This window comes from Tuber melanosporum, assembly GCF_000151645.1.
Source record: "Tuber melanosporum whole genome shotgun sequence assembly, scaffold_176, strain Mel28".
NCBI lineage: Eukaryota > Fungi > Ascomycota > Pezizomycetes > Pezizales > Tuberaceae > Tuber > Tuber melanosporum.
Genome location: NW_003298837.1, coordinates 107,384 through 124,516, shown reverse-complemented (window position 1 = coordinate 124,516; position 17,133 = coordinate 107,384). Strand labels below are relative to the sequence as shown.

Genomic DNA, 17,133 nt, shown 5'->3' with positions numbered 1-17,133 from the left:
TGAAAACTTACTAGCCTTGCCCACCACTTTTGCACGAATTCGAATTGGAAACAGGGATGTGTGGAAAGTCTCTAATGTGCACATTGCTTTCGAGTAGGCCGGTAGACTTTTACGGTGTTCTGGTAAGAAAGGTGGTTTCGGTCTAGCCGTTCCTATGTTCGCTACGACTTGAATTGTCTCTATCACTTGCCCACGTATAAAGGTCGGAGAAATCAGCAGCCGCTCGAAGACAACCACGGCAAGGCCTAAGCCATTGATCTCCCATAACCCCATTCTTCTTTGATCCTCCATAACCTCATTTACTCTTCCTCGCCATGGATACTATCGTTAGTTTTCTGAAATATGAAGAAATCCCGGTATACGAACCCGGGGAAGTGGAGTATGAGCGTTCGGTTGCCGTTGCCAACCTCCTCTACCGCTACTCGAGGCCCACTTGCGTTGTTCAGCCCTTGCGTTCCTCTGATGTTCAGATCATTGTCAAACAAGCGAAAGATTTGAAAATACCAATCACGATCAAGAATGGTGGGCATTCCTATGCAGGATTTTCCACGACCGACTACGGCATCTTGTTGGACCTCGTAAAGATGAACAAGGTCAGCCTCGATATGAGAGCGAGAACCATTACGTTGCAGGGGGGTGCGCAGTGGGGTCATGCATACAAGACATTGGTCAGCGGCCGTCATGATGGGTATATCATCAATGGTGGGCGATGCCCTACTGTGGGTGTGAGTGGTTTTATTTTGGGGGGCGGTCTCGGCCCGTTCACCAGAAGCCTCGGAATGGGATGCGACTCATTGAAGGAGGTTACCATTGTCACCGCCGACGGAAGAGAGGTTACGGTTAAGGACAGTGGCAATCCAAAGTCAAACGAAGACAGGCTATTCTGGGCACTCTGCGGTGCCGGCGGTGGTAATTTCGGTGTTGTGGTCAAGCTGAAGATGAGCGTTCAAGAGCTGCGGGACCCGGATGTGGTAGCTGGGAGATACACGTGGCATCCGGATCCATCGGAGATGGGTGATTTCATGGCTACGATGAAGGACTTCTATACGACAGAGTGGGATAATTACCTGACTATGGATACCAGCTGGCTGTGCGATCTCCAGCAGATAAAGAGTGAGCTTGCGGTTCGGTTCATCATCTATTACGATGGCGGCAAAGAGCCCTTTGACAATCTAATCGACAGAGGCATTCAAAACAAAGAGCTAGCGAAGCAACTCAAACGGCGATCGATGCCCGAAAAATCTACACGATTTCTTCATGAGACGCTAGTGTCTCAGTGGTCGGAAGAAATCACAAAGACCTTTCCCACGAACAGAACCTACACTATTTATACCTCCTTCGTCTTCAAGAATAATAAGAAAACAATCGACAGTGCCACCACAATTATCCGAGACGAGATGAAAGCTTTCAGAGACCTGTTCCCGGGAGAGCAAGCCCTCCTGCAAGTTACGTGGATTCATTCCGGGGGGGTGGCGAGCAAGAAGAAACGCGAGGCCACAGCTTTTCGCTGGCGTGACTGTGTTTACCACACATATATAATGTTGCAGTGGGAAGAGAAATGGTTGGAACTGAATATGAGGGGGTTTTTGCAATCGTTCAAGGAGAAGTTGAGGCCATTGTCCATGATGAAGCGGGCCGCGTTCATCAATTTCCCCGACCCGGCACTGCCAAAGGGCACTCATGAAAGAGCATACTATGGGAATAATCGTCAGGAGTTGCAGCGCATCAAGCAAATCTGGGACAAGGACAATTTCTTCAACTGGAGCCAAGGTGTTCGGCTTCCACCGCAAAAAGGACCGGCTCAGGCGCCAGGTGCAGGAGCAGGAGGAACGGAACTTGCGGTCCGCAGCTTGATGGCGGCTGATGAGGACGAGGTCATCGGGGAGGAGACTCGGGTGGATGAGCAAGCCTGGACGGATACGATAGCAGGAAAGCACTGGCAAACTGGTATACCCAGAAAGAACGAATTTGAAGGAGGGATTCTAGGATTGACTGACTTGGGGTTCTGAGATCCCAAGGATTCATTGATGGAGGTGGAGTTTCTTTGGTAAGCACCCGCAGCTGATTATAAAAACACGAACTCAGCTAACTGGGATTCTTTCTAGTTGGGTTTATTTACGACGAATGGACTTATGTTTTCAAGCGGAATGTCATAGGGTAGTTGGATAGTATTTTCAAATAGGATAAGCCTTTTTATTATTTGTGTTCTGGGAGACCTAACAGCCTGAATTTCATACGAAGCAGTAAAAGTCGTTGCCTTAAAAGTCATATCTAGACGTGCTGCAATAGCCCCAAATCCTCCTGGTTACCCCCAGGCATGAGGAGAACCCCGTCCTCCTGTAGAAGCATTTCGAGCACGTGTTCTTAAAGCCAACGAGACAGGACGCGGAAACGCAGCGGTAAGTGCGGGAGAAAGGGGATCGCTACAGTACCAGTGCTCGAGAAGTCGCAGAAAGTGCCGGCACGAGTGTATAGAGGGTCTAGGTTGGGGAGCCGGAGTGCGTAGTAACACACTTTCGTGTCTGGAGTTTGAGGTAGGGAGGGGAATCGATATAGCGATTAGGAGAAGAAACCATAGTCTCCTCTAGGACAAACGCGCAATCGCTGTGGATCTGTGCACAGATGTTTTCCCCACCACACCGGCGGCATAACACTACGAGTAGTGAAGGTGGGCTATCATTGAATCGTACCGGTGTGTCTCCGTCACCAAATGCGATATGCATGAGCATTCCGTGATCCGGAAGGGCAGGGATTGTGCCGTTCCAGGGGGGCCGGCGGATGGGAGGGGTCAGCACCAACTGCGGGAGCCCCGATTCCCGTCCACGTATCAATCACGGCTTCGCAGGCTCTGTCCCCATAGCGGCCGGCATGCTCAAAGGTCAGGTTGGCGAACCATCGTATGCAAAGGTGCAATCGCGCCTGGTGCCTACAACTGGTCAAAACACTATACCATATTTGGCCGGCGGGAACCCCATGACTTGCCGTCGATGCTGGTAGCAGCGAAATAGAAGGCGCGGTTTGGGATGCCGGAGTCGTTTTTACAAATCGCCATGATCAACGTCGTCGTGCGCGTGCCAAGGCTGCGGGTTCCTGATGAAGAAGCCGGGCTGCCGAGCCTTCAAGAAGTGCAGAACTGCCCAGCCATTTCGCAAAGGGCCGCAGCCTATGATACCGCCACCCATAGCCCATGTGCCGTGGAGAATGTCGTTATCCAGATGTGGTCCTTATGCTTACTGATGAAGGCGAAGACATCGCTCATCGATGTTGAAATTTCTAACGCATAACTTATTCTCATTCTTAGTTAATGCTTCGCTTTGCCGGTACAGTAAGTGTCAATATTACAGTACCACAGCTGGGACATATATTATGTTATTTTATTAATACTTTACAATAAAAATTGGGGATTCCGCGTGTTATTTTTCCCATCCGCTTTTCGGGATATTTTTCAGGATTTTATATGCATTGTTATACACATTTGGATTTACATATCCCTCCTATTTATTCCCCCACACCATCACAGATTATTAACCGTTTATTGAGATTTCGAGTTCCTTGGCGGGTTTTCAGGGTCAAACACATTTGCACTCGCGATTTTTATTTAATTACGAGAATTTCTTTGAGAGTAACACCATTAGACCTGAGCCATCTCATGAAGGGAAGATGGTTTCTAGCATTGTCAATAATCAAAAAAATTTCCTCCTCTCCCATTTCCTGGGGACTTGCTTTAAAGTCGGGTGCGGGTTTGCGAATCTTCGTTTCCCGAGTATGGCAGAACTTGGAACCAGTCCCCTTGTGACAAAGTTTAGCTTATATCGTATTTTATTTTTCCCCAGCCGTACATTCTTATCCTAACGTTTTTCTCCTTCACGCTTGGGCGGTAGATAAGCTTATAGAATCTTGTTCAGACAGGAGGAAAGTGGAGGATAGCGCTGGGATTCTCAAGACCACTATGACCAACCATCCAAAGACTTAATTGCACGGCTCCACGAATAGTACGATATCACACTTAGGAGTCACCAATTAGCAATTAACTATCACCGAGATAGACGTGATCATGGAGTGTGCGGGGGAAACTAACAAAGAATCTTCCCACCACGGAAATCGGTCTCACCAACCTCGCAATCAATTTGATAGCACCAAACATGACAATGAAGAAATCCCCAACATATACTATACCGGGTATCCAGCCGAAGGCCACCGAACTCCTGATAGAACTTTCATCAACGCCGCCTGACGGCAAAGACCCCCAATAGCACACCTCGAAGGGCCGGCCGGAGGGAACACCTCCCCCCGTTTTCCTACAAGGCTACTCGACAATGATATGCAAGTATCCGGGGATTCTTTCAACCCCCATACTAGTGGCGGCCCTCACCGGTTGAGAAAAGAGACCAAAGAGCCCCGGCGCCGCACGGGTCCCATCCACCAGTGAATCGTAGGAGCAGGTGAGAGAAAATAGAATGAAGGGACTTCCCCCCCCCCCCCGGAATGATAGGATATAGCTGTGGTTAGAGCCAACGCCGTATTACGATGATAGACTGCTTCGCGAATCAAGCTATCCGTTGTAAACAAGGAACGCCTCCAAATGTCTCGAAATGGACGAGTGAAAATGTGCTAGAAAAAACATGTATGGTTCGTGCAATCCAAAACGTACACCAGGCTTCAACTCATCAATTGATCATATCTCACTATCGAGACCTGTAATTCAAAAAAAACCACTACGTTATTCTCTTTAGCATTCCCAATACCCTAGTGGTTTTTTTGAAGTAATATTTATCTAGGTGGAGGGGTATAATCATTTAAAAATGCTAATCGCTGGTGTACGCTTTGGGATGCACGAATCATAAGTTGGTACACTATAGTCAGTATTCTTATTCCAGTCTGATAATTTTGCGTGGTCAGGCACATGATGAAATGTACAGGTCCGTAGTTGTGGAAGCGGAGAAAAATATACCAAGGGTTACCAATTTTTGAGGTCAATTTTGCTAAACTTAAACGCTATGTATCATAGACAAACAGTTTAGGGGGTCACCTTCTCCCACCCTGTCACTCATATTCACGCCACTCTTGAATTATTGAATGGTACAGTGGTAATTGGGAACCTTAAAATACCATGGATACCATATCTAGCGTGGAGCAAGGGCAGTGAGATGACCGGGCTTCGCACAAAATTTGGAGTGCTGCTGATAGTTAATAGGACTTTACCTAATTAATTTGTCATGAATTACATAATTTAGGAGGGTTTGTTTTCAGCCTCTACCCTCTTTTTTTCCGGTCATGTTATTATTAATATTATTAGGAATCCGGGATCAGCGTATAATACTTTACATGTCCCCTCCGCAAATAGACAAACCAGCTTGCCCGCCCATTCTCCATACTCCGAAACCTATAGTACCACCTGCTAAAGCTCTCGGCATAGCACATGTGAAGCTGGAAAGCAGACAGTCCTCCCCGTACCCGGTTTTATCCGCCGACGGATGCCGGCATCCGTGCATCCGCACGCCGCTTGGGTTGATAACTATAAGCAACGAGATCACAAAACATCACTCGATAGACAAACACCTGTTTTCCAACTCCACTTCCAGCGCACCGGCTCAGCCTCGTGGGAGAAAGAGGGCTAGTGTTGGTATAACGCAGGGATGTATGGAAGACCCGTCAAATAATATTACGATAGAATTTTCTATTAGAAGCAGAAAATTGCCAAAACTAGAGAGGTTAAAATCTCTAGCCAATCCCATCTCCAACAGCACTTTTCCGCGCACGAGTATACCACAAATACACCGGTATGTGTGATACGTCCCCCCACCATCACAGTTGCTGGAAGATTGGTGAAGATTGGTTGATTCAGGAATGGTGGGGTGGTGGTACAGTACAGTACCCTTTCATCGACAATCAATCGACCTTGCGAGCAACTTACGATATAATACCCGCTGTGGAAGCGTTTACCAAGGGTTTTATTTAAGTAATTTCTTTATTGCTTAACCTTTCTTTGCCCTGGTTCTCTTAGATCACGTTTTTCTTCCCTATCACTAGTTGATGCTATCATAGATTGGGAGTTCGGGGTTCGGGAAAGACTATCTAGTGTGCACGTGTGGGCGTGAGTGGGGCTATCTGAAGGTTGTATTTGTTCTTGTATGATATCGTTGATAGGTTGATCAATCTAATATTCCCCTGCTAAAGTCTGTGATTTGCTAAAGCGCCGACCTATGAAACACCATGAATGGCTGCTATGGATAATGCTTTTCCGGAGCTTGATAGATAATTTACAAAATTTGGGACGCATCATATATACACCGTACCCACCGGTGGCCTACGCTCTGGATATAAAGGTACGGTTACACTACAAGTGCAAAACTGTGATTTCACTCCCCCACTTTCGTCGCCTCCTACTACTTTTCTTGCATTTGCATCTCCCGCTGTCCCCTTCCCTTCCTCTCTCTATGCATGCGAGCTTTCTCTTTGTGCGTTTCCCTGGTCTCCTCCTCCGTCATTGCTTTCCCCTGCAACTTCCTTTCCTTCTCCTTATGCTGGCCCACTATTTTGGCATGCTTCTCCCTAGCATGCAGCTTCTTTTGAAGCCTTGCGATCTTCTTCACCTCCTTCGTCTCCTTCTTCCGAACCTTCATGAAGGACATCGTCTTATCCTTGACAATAGCACTCACCTCATCACCATGAGGGTCCTTGATGACTATCAGCTTTGACCCTAGCCTCTCAATGCCATCGCCAATCTTATGTTCTGCTTTGGGTAAGATTTCTCTAAGCGCCCAGAGATCATCCCATCCGCTCCCCCTCGCGTCTCTGAACTCCTGTTTTCCAAGGCTCTTAGGGGCAACCCAGCGCTCGATGGAGCCTGCCAGAGTGCACAGTAGCAGACCTAGACGAGTTACTCTAACCAATTACAACACTTATGTTAATATCCGACTGCTTATCAGATTTGCCCGAAGCTGAAATAACGCCTCCACCACCGCCTTTCCCCTCCAATCTCTGCACAGAATCGTTTTCAAGATTTCTTAGTATTAACTTGGCTTCAACAAGTTGCTTTTCAGACACCAACCCAGCCTCTCTCCAAGACTTCATATACTCTACCGCTTCAATAACCCCATCGCTTTAACAACTCCTATGGTCTGTGATCAGGTCCTTTCCACTAATATCTGATAGGGTAGGGGAAACTTTTAGTAGAACTATTAGTAGAGGATATAGCAGTAGATTTAAATCAGAACTTAGCTGTTAAATATTCTCTCTATTTCCGCTGACATTGCCTCAATGCAGTGAATTTCGAGTGACAATCAGTGTTCGTTACGGGGTGGCGCGGGGTAGGCTTTCACTTGCCGGCACGGGGGGAAATATTTACTCAGTCACCCCTGCCACTGCCCCCGTTTCTCGCCTCCTAAGATTGATGCGGGCCTGTCCGGGCTATAAAGGCTGGGTGGAGGCGGAGGTAGGTGGTCATGGAAAAAAGGCCCTGCCCCTGCCCGCTCAGCGGGGAGGGGAATGGGACGGAGGGGCGGAGATTTCGGGGCCCCGCAGGCCCCGTAACTAACACTAGCGACAATCGGGACCACCTAAGATTTTTCAACTGCATTGACTAATATCCAATTGAATCATTAATTTCTCCCACCTCCCCAGCCATCCGGAAAGGGTTGAATTAGTCTATAAAGTCGCGAGTGAGCCTTGTGTTTTCCCCATCATACCCGATTGATCAACCATGACTATGAGCTTTTCACCGGGCTCTTTCATCATACCGGCCTACGACCTAGATACCTTTTGGAAAAGATAAGAGAGGTGTGGTCAACAACTTTGTTCTCTTCTCCTTCCAGGCTTATTTGTCGTCCCGCTTTAAGCTGGGCCATCGATAAACTCAGGGGTATGAATAAAGCATGACCAAAGCATCCTGATTCTTCCATGGACCACACCTGTCCCTGTGTCCCCATTCCTGCTCCGACTCCACTGATATCAAAGGAAAAACGTGCCGATTTTGGATAGGCAAGAGTAAAGAGCGCAGCAATAGAGTGGGCGGAATAGAATCAGACTTGACCGCCGTGGGATCTCCATGCTGTAGGAAGGCAGATTGCGGACATAGTTCTTCTAAACTAGGCCGACGGTAAAGGCAGCTGTATATATCAAGCCACAATTCAACAATCTTGATCTTTCCATGGATCACCACACATGTCAGTCTTCCTCCAGGCATATTGTATCCCTATTTCCTGAATTCACGCATAAAAACAAAGGGAAAAAAAACATGCCCGGAGAATCATTCCCACAAACCCTTATGGTGCTAAAATAAACGAAACTTCCATGACCAACTGCAACTCACGATCTGTCTCTGACGAAATCCAACAGTCTAGAGATCTTCTCCGTACGTCGCTAGATCTCTAGAACGATCTTCCACATTCCTAGCGATTCACCAGACTCCAGAAACCTTTAGAGTCAACCGTAACTTTCCAGCATCCACTCGCAACCCCCAACACATCCACTATATGAACCCCAAGCCGACTTCTAGATTACCATCCGACTTTGACTGATTCCGATCCCCACGAAGCGCGAACTTCCAATCACACGGGGATACGCAAATTGAACCTAAATATTTTATTACCACCAATTTGCGTACCTGACTCGAAACCGGGGAGCGAGGGGGGGGGATTCGCTGTCATCATCACGGGTATGCGGACCACCCAAGGCTCCTATTGCTGAAATTGTTAACGTGGATGATGGCCTTGAGCAAGTCCTCAATCCAGAAATTAATATAAGCACTAAACATCCGATTCTCCACTGAACAGGTACCGAAAATGTACGCGATGCTCACAGGCGTGCTTTAGGATTCGCAAAATACCGGGCAAGAAACCAGTGCCTACCTGAGTGCCCATACAAGATATAACCTCTCGGTTTCACTCGTGTAACATACTTCTTGCGTATCACAAGTACAAGTATTGGCAAACAAGCCACCTCTTGGCCACGGGGGTTACAAAAAGAAAAACCTCCCGGAATTGGCTGACGAGCAGGGGGTGGGGGGGTCTACGCCATAAAATGAATTGCCTCAATTGGTCTACCCCCTTTCGGCATTGTTTTACAATTTTGCATGTGATCTCTCTTATCCGGGAGGATAATTTCGGCTTTTCCTTAGGGAAAAAGTACTATTGTATCCATTTACTCGAGTACCTCGTCCACAGCACAGGAAGGATGCTAACGATATCTAGGTTCTCCATTACTCAAAAAAATAATAGATCTTTGTGAAATTACTCTGGCAGCCTAAAAATTGCATTATCATCGCCCACCACCCCCCCTCCACCTTGATATCCCGGCGCAGAGAGCATCGGTTTTCTATACAGTACAGTGCTTCCTCCCCAACAATTAGAGAACCCCCCTGAACTAGGCTATTACGTGCCTAGAGGGTATCGACAGCATCGACATCCACCCATATGACCGGTCCACATACTTACATCAACAGACACACCGCAAGACTAGCAACCGATAGAACAAGGACAGCCACCTTGGGTACGACTGCCGTTGATCCCACAGAGCTTGGAATGGGTATACATGTCCCGTACTCTGGAATCTAAATTCAAGTTAGTACAGAGAAGCCCAAAAGCAGAAAATGTACAATATACCTTCTCCAGATAATGGATGACACAATTCTTGGAAATAACATCTGTCTTGGTGACCAGGGCATCATTGACGTATATATCATCGCCATTTCGTATGATGCGCAGCCCACCACCCCTGGTCGTCAAGCAGCTGCCATCGGTCATGTTAGGCTGGTACAAAAGGCCATCGTAAGTGAGCTTGTTTAGCTGATCCGGCTCCGGCAGCTTTGTTTTATCTAATTTATCGTCTTCCACGGCGAATATTGTTGCCATCCCATCTTCTGACAGCTCTTTCAACATATTGGCTTTCTCCAGTGCTGAAGACCATATGCGACCCTGGGTACCCCCAAGGACAGTTTCAAGCACACGCGGAAGGGTAAAGAATCTTCAATAATATTAGTTCACTTGATTTCACAGCAATCTTGAGTGGTGCGCTTACCCCTCGCATTTCTTGACGACACCGCCCTCAAAGGGTATACCCTCAGCATGAACCAGTGTCGAATTTCCAAATCCAGAGGTGATTTCCACTGCACCATCCCCATCGGGCACAGGATTGGAGACCACAAGAGCTGCTTCACCAGGTCCGAGGTCCACGTATTTGGTTTCGCCCACCAATCTAGTTTCGAGAGTGAGCGACTCATACTTGATATCTGGCCCTTCCTCGGGCTTCTCTGCGAACTGCTGGCTGATGTAGGGGTCGACAAGCAAGTTGCGGCGGGCAAGCCACTGTTGATCGTCCCGGTGTTCCCCGAGGAACTCTAAAACGAACTGGGTAGTGGGTGCGAAAATGTAGTATTCCTTATCTGCTTCGAGGCTTTCAAAGACGGATGGCGCTAGCGCCAAAAGTTCACCAAAGAGTTTTGTTTCATCGTCACTCGCAAGCGCTGCAAGCGCGGCAGGTTTAAAGCTAATTGGGGCAGGCCTGTGATCGTCTAAGGTTTGGAGGGGGACAACTTCGCCAGAGTAGGCCAAGGTGACAGGGCTGTCGTCGATGGTGGCTGTAACGAAGCCGTGGGTGGTCGTGACAGGCGCTGCGTCTTTCGGTGCCACAGCGTCTTCGTCGACCGTGGGGAATGAGGTGGGCGCTGGGTGTGGGGTGGGGGGTCGTGGGGTGGATCTTCGTGAGGTGGAGCGTCGTGAGGTGGAAGGTCTAGTGGTAGATCGTAAGGTGGTGGATCGTATTGTAGTGGAGCGCCGTGTGGTGGTGGATCGTGTGGTGGGGGATCGTATAGTAGAGGATCGTGTGGTGGATCGTATGGTGGATCGTATGGTGGAGGATCGTGTAGTAGTGGAGCGTCGTGTGGCGGTGGATCGTGTGGTGGAGGATCGTATAGTAGAGGATCGTGTAGTAGTGGAGCGCCGTGTGGCGGTGGATCGTGTGGTGGAGGATCGTATAGTAGAGGATCGTGTGGTGGATCGTGTGGTGGAGGATCGTATGGTAATGGAGGGCTGTGGAGTGATGGATCGTGTGGTGGAGGATCGTATAGTAGTGGAGGTCAGTGTGGAGAGTCGTGCCCCGGATGTACCGCTCAGACGTGAGGGTGGGGTCGATGTTGATATCCGGGGTGGAGATATAGTAGGTACAGTAGTCCTCGGTACTGATACTGTGGGTACAGTAGTCCTTGGTACTGATACTGTGGGTACAGTAGTCCTTGGCACAGATACTGTGGGTACAGTAGTCCTCGGTACGGATGCTGTGGGTACAGTAGTCCTTGGTACTGATACTGTGGGTACAGTAGTCCGTGGCACAGATACTGTGGGTACAGTAGTCCTCGGTACTGATACTGTGGGTACAGTAGTCCTTGGTACTGATACTGTGGGTACAGTAGTCCTTAGCACTGATGCTGTAGGTGCAGTAGTTCTTGCCACTGATGTGGATCTAGCAGCCGTCGTGGACATAAAGGTCTGACGAACAAGGATACGGGTGATGCCCTCCTGCTCATGACCAGACCAGTGGGCACTGCCCATATGAACTGCGAGGCAGAGCAAGATGATGGATTTCAACATTCTGAATTGGTGCGGGACCCGATTTCGAGATGGCGGAATCCTGAATAATATCAAGAAGGAAGCGAAAGGAAGTCAGACTGAGAAATCCAAATCAGGAGACCCATCTTTATACTTCCTGCTTTCAACCGGTAGACTACAGGGTTAGGATTTAGTAACGTTATGATCAGCCAGAAAATCCCTGCACACATCCAAAGGAGTATGATAGCAGCCATCACGTTTTGGTGGACGGTGTATGATTTGATAGGGAGTTCTGCATGGCGGTTGCAATGGGTGATACTTGATAAATATCTGGGGCAGCGAACTTGGTGGTATGATACAAACACTGCCTCCTATGGAGGCTTGAACGAGTACAGTCCCGTACCCTATCACTGCTCGCTCAATATAAGAGAGATTCCATTTCGGAGCCGGTAATTGGCTTAGTTCTAGTTTGCTGCAACGGCAACTAGTAACACGTTAGGGTCCGCGTCTCACTTAAGATAACGTATGATATGATTAAAGTTTGGTTAGCTAAGCTAGAAGATAGCCAATTCTCTGGATGAGGTAAACAATATAGCCTCACCTCAATTTGCGCTAGTTTTCAGGTTGGGCTGATCTAACGGAACTTACCGCTCGAACAGAGATAGCGATGCCTTTCAAAAATCCTTCCAACACCACAGTTATCGGCTACCGCAAAAATCTCGAGGCTCCGACCGATTTTTTGCGCTTATGCATTAGAAATTGCGCTCACAAACGGCAGGGAATTTAATATCATACGAGAAATGCCGCCGCTATCAGTTATCCTTTTTAACGTTCTATCATGGATATCAGGTGTCAAAAAGTTATCCGATTTGGCTTGCAATCATTCGATCGCTCGCTGGCGCGTGCGCCAGATATCTGCGTGTCGTTGTGCTACCCCGCTTGGCTTGTCAAAAAGGCCGTTGGGGCCGCGGATCAAGTCTGCAATATAAGCTTCCACTGGCTCGCAAAATAATTAAAACATGGAGATACCATGAGGATACAGCTTTGTATTGTCTTTGTTACGGTTCACAGTGCCAATAATCGGGTCTACCGACATGATTAAGAGAGGCGAACTGGCGAGGCGCAAAGTGTGGGCGTTCGCCATCGCGGGGGGGGGCATGGAGGCCAATGGAATCGAGTGTCCAGGACGTTACAGGTGGGTGAGCACCTATTTATCGTGTGTCTGCGCCCATACGGCGCGGGCTTCACTCGCTCTCTCGCATTACCGAAAGCATTAGGCCGCAGCAACCGACGTTCAAATGCGGCACTTGCCTTTTTTTTTTAAAAAAAAAAAGAAAAGTCGGATAGAGTGCCCCTACAATCCTTGCTCCAATGGACTGATTGTTTTTTTTGCCTCCTCCTGTAAACCCCTCACCCATAACAGAAGGGTGGTTGGGAGCAGAGCTAGTGTTTGCCATGAGCTAGCTCGTGAGGAAATGGGCTCGGGCCGCCTGAGGTTTACTATACGGCTCGAGCCTGAGCCGGCCCATGCCTGTGTTTATCATAGGATATCACTCGCTTAGCATTGAAATCCTGGTCTGGCCGACGACACTCCCGCTAGTCGCAACCAGAACTTTGCCAGAATCCTAAGTGGAGACGACCCTATCGCTCAAACTAAACTACTAATTAGGTAATATGTGCTCGATAGGCTTTAACAATGCCTTGCGAGGCACCCCCTTCGTACTGTAAGCCTTGGCCTCGAGCATTCCAACTCTCTTATAATATCACATTGATCGGCAGCTGCCTCGATCTCTCTGACAGCGTCCCTATCAAGTTGCTAAGCCTCCAACAGTGCCTTCTCGAAGATTTCTCTCGGAATATGATACTCTGCAACCAATCCCGGATTTCCTCGACCCTGGCCTTGCTCTCTCTGATGGGTCGGAAAAGTCAATGCCGGAAGAGAGATCTCCATGTGGGTTTCTTGGAACCCATTGAAGAACTCAGTGAACTTGGTGAGGTGATATACTCTTTGACAGGGTCAATCGACGTTTGTCAGAACCCCCACCCGTTATCTCTCCCGTAAGAGTGCCCCCGCATTTGAGTTTCTTAGCTCGTAATTTCAACTCGAGCCCCAGGTTAAGACAGTCATCGTGAACCACCACTGTAGAGCTTGATGTAATCTTGCTAAGAACGACCCGGTTAAGTTTAAGAACTAGAGCGATGGCATTGACGGTGTGTATGGGGTAGACTGCTCGGCTCTTATCAAAATATCTTTTCCAGAGTCCGGCTCCCTCACGGTTCTACACGTAGCTAGCATCCATCTCAAGCACCCACCCGGAGCATAGATTCCTACCATAGTATGATAGTAATCTAGATATCTACCCTATTGGCATCATGTTTAACTTTTAGACAACAAGTTCTAACCGGAGGCAAGGATGAAAGTAAACGAAACCGTAAAAACTAAAGATGCTGTGAAAACTCTTCCCAACCAAATAGCGGGGGATCACACTCTTGCTTCACAACTCGCTCGACAACTTTTCTTAATTTCCCAACTCATTCCTGCCCGACCAATTAACTAAACGGCAAAGCATCCTTTTATCATTCCACCGAACACTGCTTATTGTCTACTATCATTCTCGCTTGTCCATACGAGTCGCCCCTTCCTCCTCATGCCCCAGTGCAAATAGATAAAGAACAAAAACAGGCGCCACAAAGAACACTCCCGTCCTTTCCGCTTTCGCCTCCCATCTCATCCCCTTCCGTTTCCGCCTCTTCCATTTCCGCCTCCCCTGTTCCCATTATTATAGATGCTCTTCCCCAGATGGTCTTCCCCAAAGAGCATACTCGAAACCTCCGCCTGAACAATCGAGCGGACACGAACCGTCAAGACCAAAGAGAAACGTACGACGTAGTGGTGCGGAGGAGGGGGGGGCGTATGGCGGGGGTTAGGGAGATTGCAATGGCTTGCAATGTAGCTGGGAGCATGGGAAAAGAGCTGCCGGAGAAGGACGACAGACGGCGGACGAGTAGCGAACAGCGAACAAGGAAACAAAAGCGAAGGTAAAATGTAAAGAAGCATGCTGGGTGTGTTCGGAGCATGTCAAGCAGTATTTCCAACATTTACCACTTCCAAAAGCTTACCATTGTTGAATTCTCGCAGAAAAAAGGGCACTAGAACCAGCGGGAAACTCTTCTGCGATAGAAACGGCAAGTTTCTCCAAGAACCTCCGATATCCACTAACAACCTCTTGTACAATAGTTTGAGCAGCGTAGTCGGTTTCAACGCCCGGAGCCTGGGCATATTCCTTGACCATAGTCCCTTCATATGGGTTCTTCAATCCCTTCAAGATATTGACATGTAAAAAGACTCCGACAGCGTCAATGAGGATATGATAGCCATCTTTTCACCATAGGTATTCTCCATTCTCTCCGCCTTTCACCTCTAAGTATCCATCTCGTGAGGAACAAGAATTGCCTGACCTTTTTCGACCCTGTGGTATCGGAATAGTTCATCGGATACTGAATTAATCCGACCTCCAAGCAAGAATGGATATGTTAATCCTCATCTTAGTAACAACAAAGCCGAAGAAAATCTCCCCGCCGTGTAAAGTCGCTCACCAACGAAAACCCTCCGTCCTATCTTGTTCATTGCTTCCTCGACCCCCCCCTCCCTCCCTAATTGGGGTTCTCCAACCTAAGTACAATATCCCCGTTTCTACTATCCTCCGGGAAAACATTAACCCCGCGGTATCCCAACTCTACAGCACGAGGAAGAACTTTAAGGCTAGGAAATCCCGCAGATGCGCGAACCCCAAGCTCCGCCCCTTCGCAAAGGCTAACTACAATCTCCAACCTCTCAAGAGTTGGTGACTCAAAGATAACGGGCCACTTCCGGAAATACTCCCGGCATCCTGGAAGGGTACATCTCATCGATGTTCGTATTATAAGAAAGCTTTAGGGTAACACCGGAGTCGCTCCGAAAACGTTCCCCTGTGCCCAAGAGGTTCTCCTTAGTGAGCATAGCCGCGAGAAGTCTTACCATCTCCAATATATGGGATTTTGAAGACAGCTTCCCACTCCATTTCCTTCTTTTTTTTCCCATTCATATCTAGCTCGAAATCATGAGGAGGGAGAAGAGAAATCTATGATGGGAAATTTAGGATCTGTTGTGTGATCCTTCAGATAATTATTTTTGTTGTGGGCCTTGGTTGGAAGCGCGATTGACCTGATACGCCCCCGGAGTGATCGCTTTACTTCGATCAGGCAAAACGCATATAAGCTGCTAGAAAGGTTTGAATGGTTTTTATAGCTTGAAATTCAGATTCGCCCTGAGTCTTTCATGAATTTCGATAACACATCAGCGCAAACTTCCATTCATAGCCCCGAGCAATGCCCACCAGAGATTCTGGGCGAGTAATGATAGCTATAGTGCCAAGGCCAGGACACTACCCCTCTATAATATTAATAATAATAATAGTAATAATAATAATAGAGCACCCACTACATGCAATATACATAGTTTTCTGTAAATTGACTCCTTTCTTCTCCATTTCCTAAACCAAAACCAAGCCTGCCCTATCAATATCATAAAATTCTGTCAGCAATTGAGCAACCTCATGGATATCGGAATAAAGGAACACACTTTGTAGTATTCGTTTTTCCAACTCGTAAAAACCTTGCGTATCCTTCCTTTCTAACTCTGCTTTCGCTTCATCCACCGAAATGTCTACTACAACCTGTGCCTTGTCGTTTCGGCTGAGTACACTCAAAACAGCAGCGCCGCTCTTCCTCCTCATAGTCACAGCCGTTCTTCCCGTAGTAGCTCGGAGCTAAATATATGTCCCTTTGCCAATTCTCCAGTCTCTAACAATTGAACCCTAACGATGCCACAAGCACCGGGCCGAGCCTTCCAACGGATGTGTTCCGGGCCCTTCGTTTTGTTCCTTGGGTTAGCTTACTCGAGTACTTGTATGTTGCGGTACGGAACCCACCCCATTGGTTTCGGTGGGTTCTAACAACCCAGGCGGATATTTCCGTAGCCACCCCAACCAATGGGGTGGGCTCCGTGCGCAACATAGCGAACCCAACGAACCCAACGAAGAACCGGGATGAGAAACCCCACCCATTGGAAGATTTGAAGCTCATCCACAAACTATCTGTCCTTTGCTAAATGCACGCGGAAAACCTTAGGCCCCTTCTACGGTATGCCTCCTGTACTTCAGCCAATTATTAACCCCCGTGAACTCCTCCCTTACCCGGTTGCTGGAACTAGTCCTCTCTTGCTCTCTGCATTATCTAGCACTCCGCGAGTTCCTCTTTGGTTTTCCCTTGAGCAAACTAGTGGCTGAAGTCTCAGGCTCAAAGATATGTTCCTCGAATTTCAACGGCGCTTCCAACAGCACTGACGGTCACTTCAAAACTCTGAATAATCAGTCACAGCTCCAACACCATCGATTCCGCACTCCCGACACTACCGCCGACAGCGTATCAGAATCTACGAAAAGCACCGACTCTTCTCCAGCAGACATAATCCTTCACCTCTCGAACACCGACCATGCAGAGACAATGTCCTCTGCCGAACTGCGCGCACTCGCTGGCGGGCACACACACT

The 17,133-nt window shown here is 48.1% G+C and overlaps 2 protein-coding genes; one reads left to right on the top strand and one right to left on the bottom strand.

Moving 5' to 3' along the window:
* The first annotated feature begins 261 nt into the window (after nt 1–261).
* GSTUM_00003538001 (uncharacterized protein) lies at nt 262–2,203 on the top strand. XM_002837130.2 has 2 exons: nt 262–2,047; nt 2,106–2,203. Exon 1 carries the CDS (start codon nt 315–317, stop codon nt 2,007–2,009), a length of 1,695 nt encoding a protein of 564 aa, XP_002837176.1. The 5' UTR covers nt 262–314; the 3' UTR covers nt 2,010–2,047; nt 2,106–2,203.
* Nucleotides 2,204–15,046: 12,843 nt separating this feature from the next.
* GSTUM_00003537001 (uncharacterized protein) lies at nt 15,047–15,259 on the bottom strand (the record flags this gene model as incomplete). The annotated part of the gene is made up of 2 exons (XM_002837129.1): nt 15,047–15,083; nt 15,141–15,259. The coding sequence occupies 2 exons, from the start codon at nt 15,257–15,259 to the stop codon at nt 15,047–15,049; spliced, it is 156 nt and encodes a 51-aa protein (XP_002837175.1).
* Nucleotides 15,260–17,133: the final 1,874 nt, after the last annotated feature.

What these genes read in the sequence shown, in the direction of transcription:
- GSTUM_00003538001 (XM_002837130.2), top strand. Translation starts at nt 315, where the DNA reads ATGGATACTATCGTTAGTTTTCTGAAATATGAAGAAATCCCGGTATAC.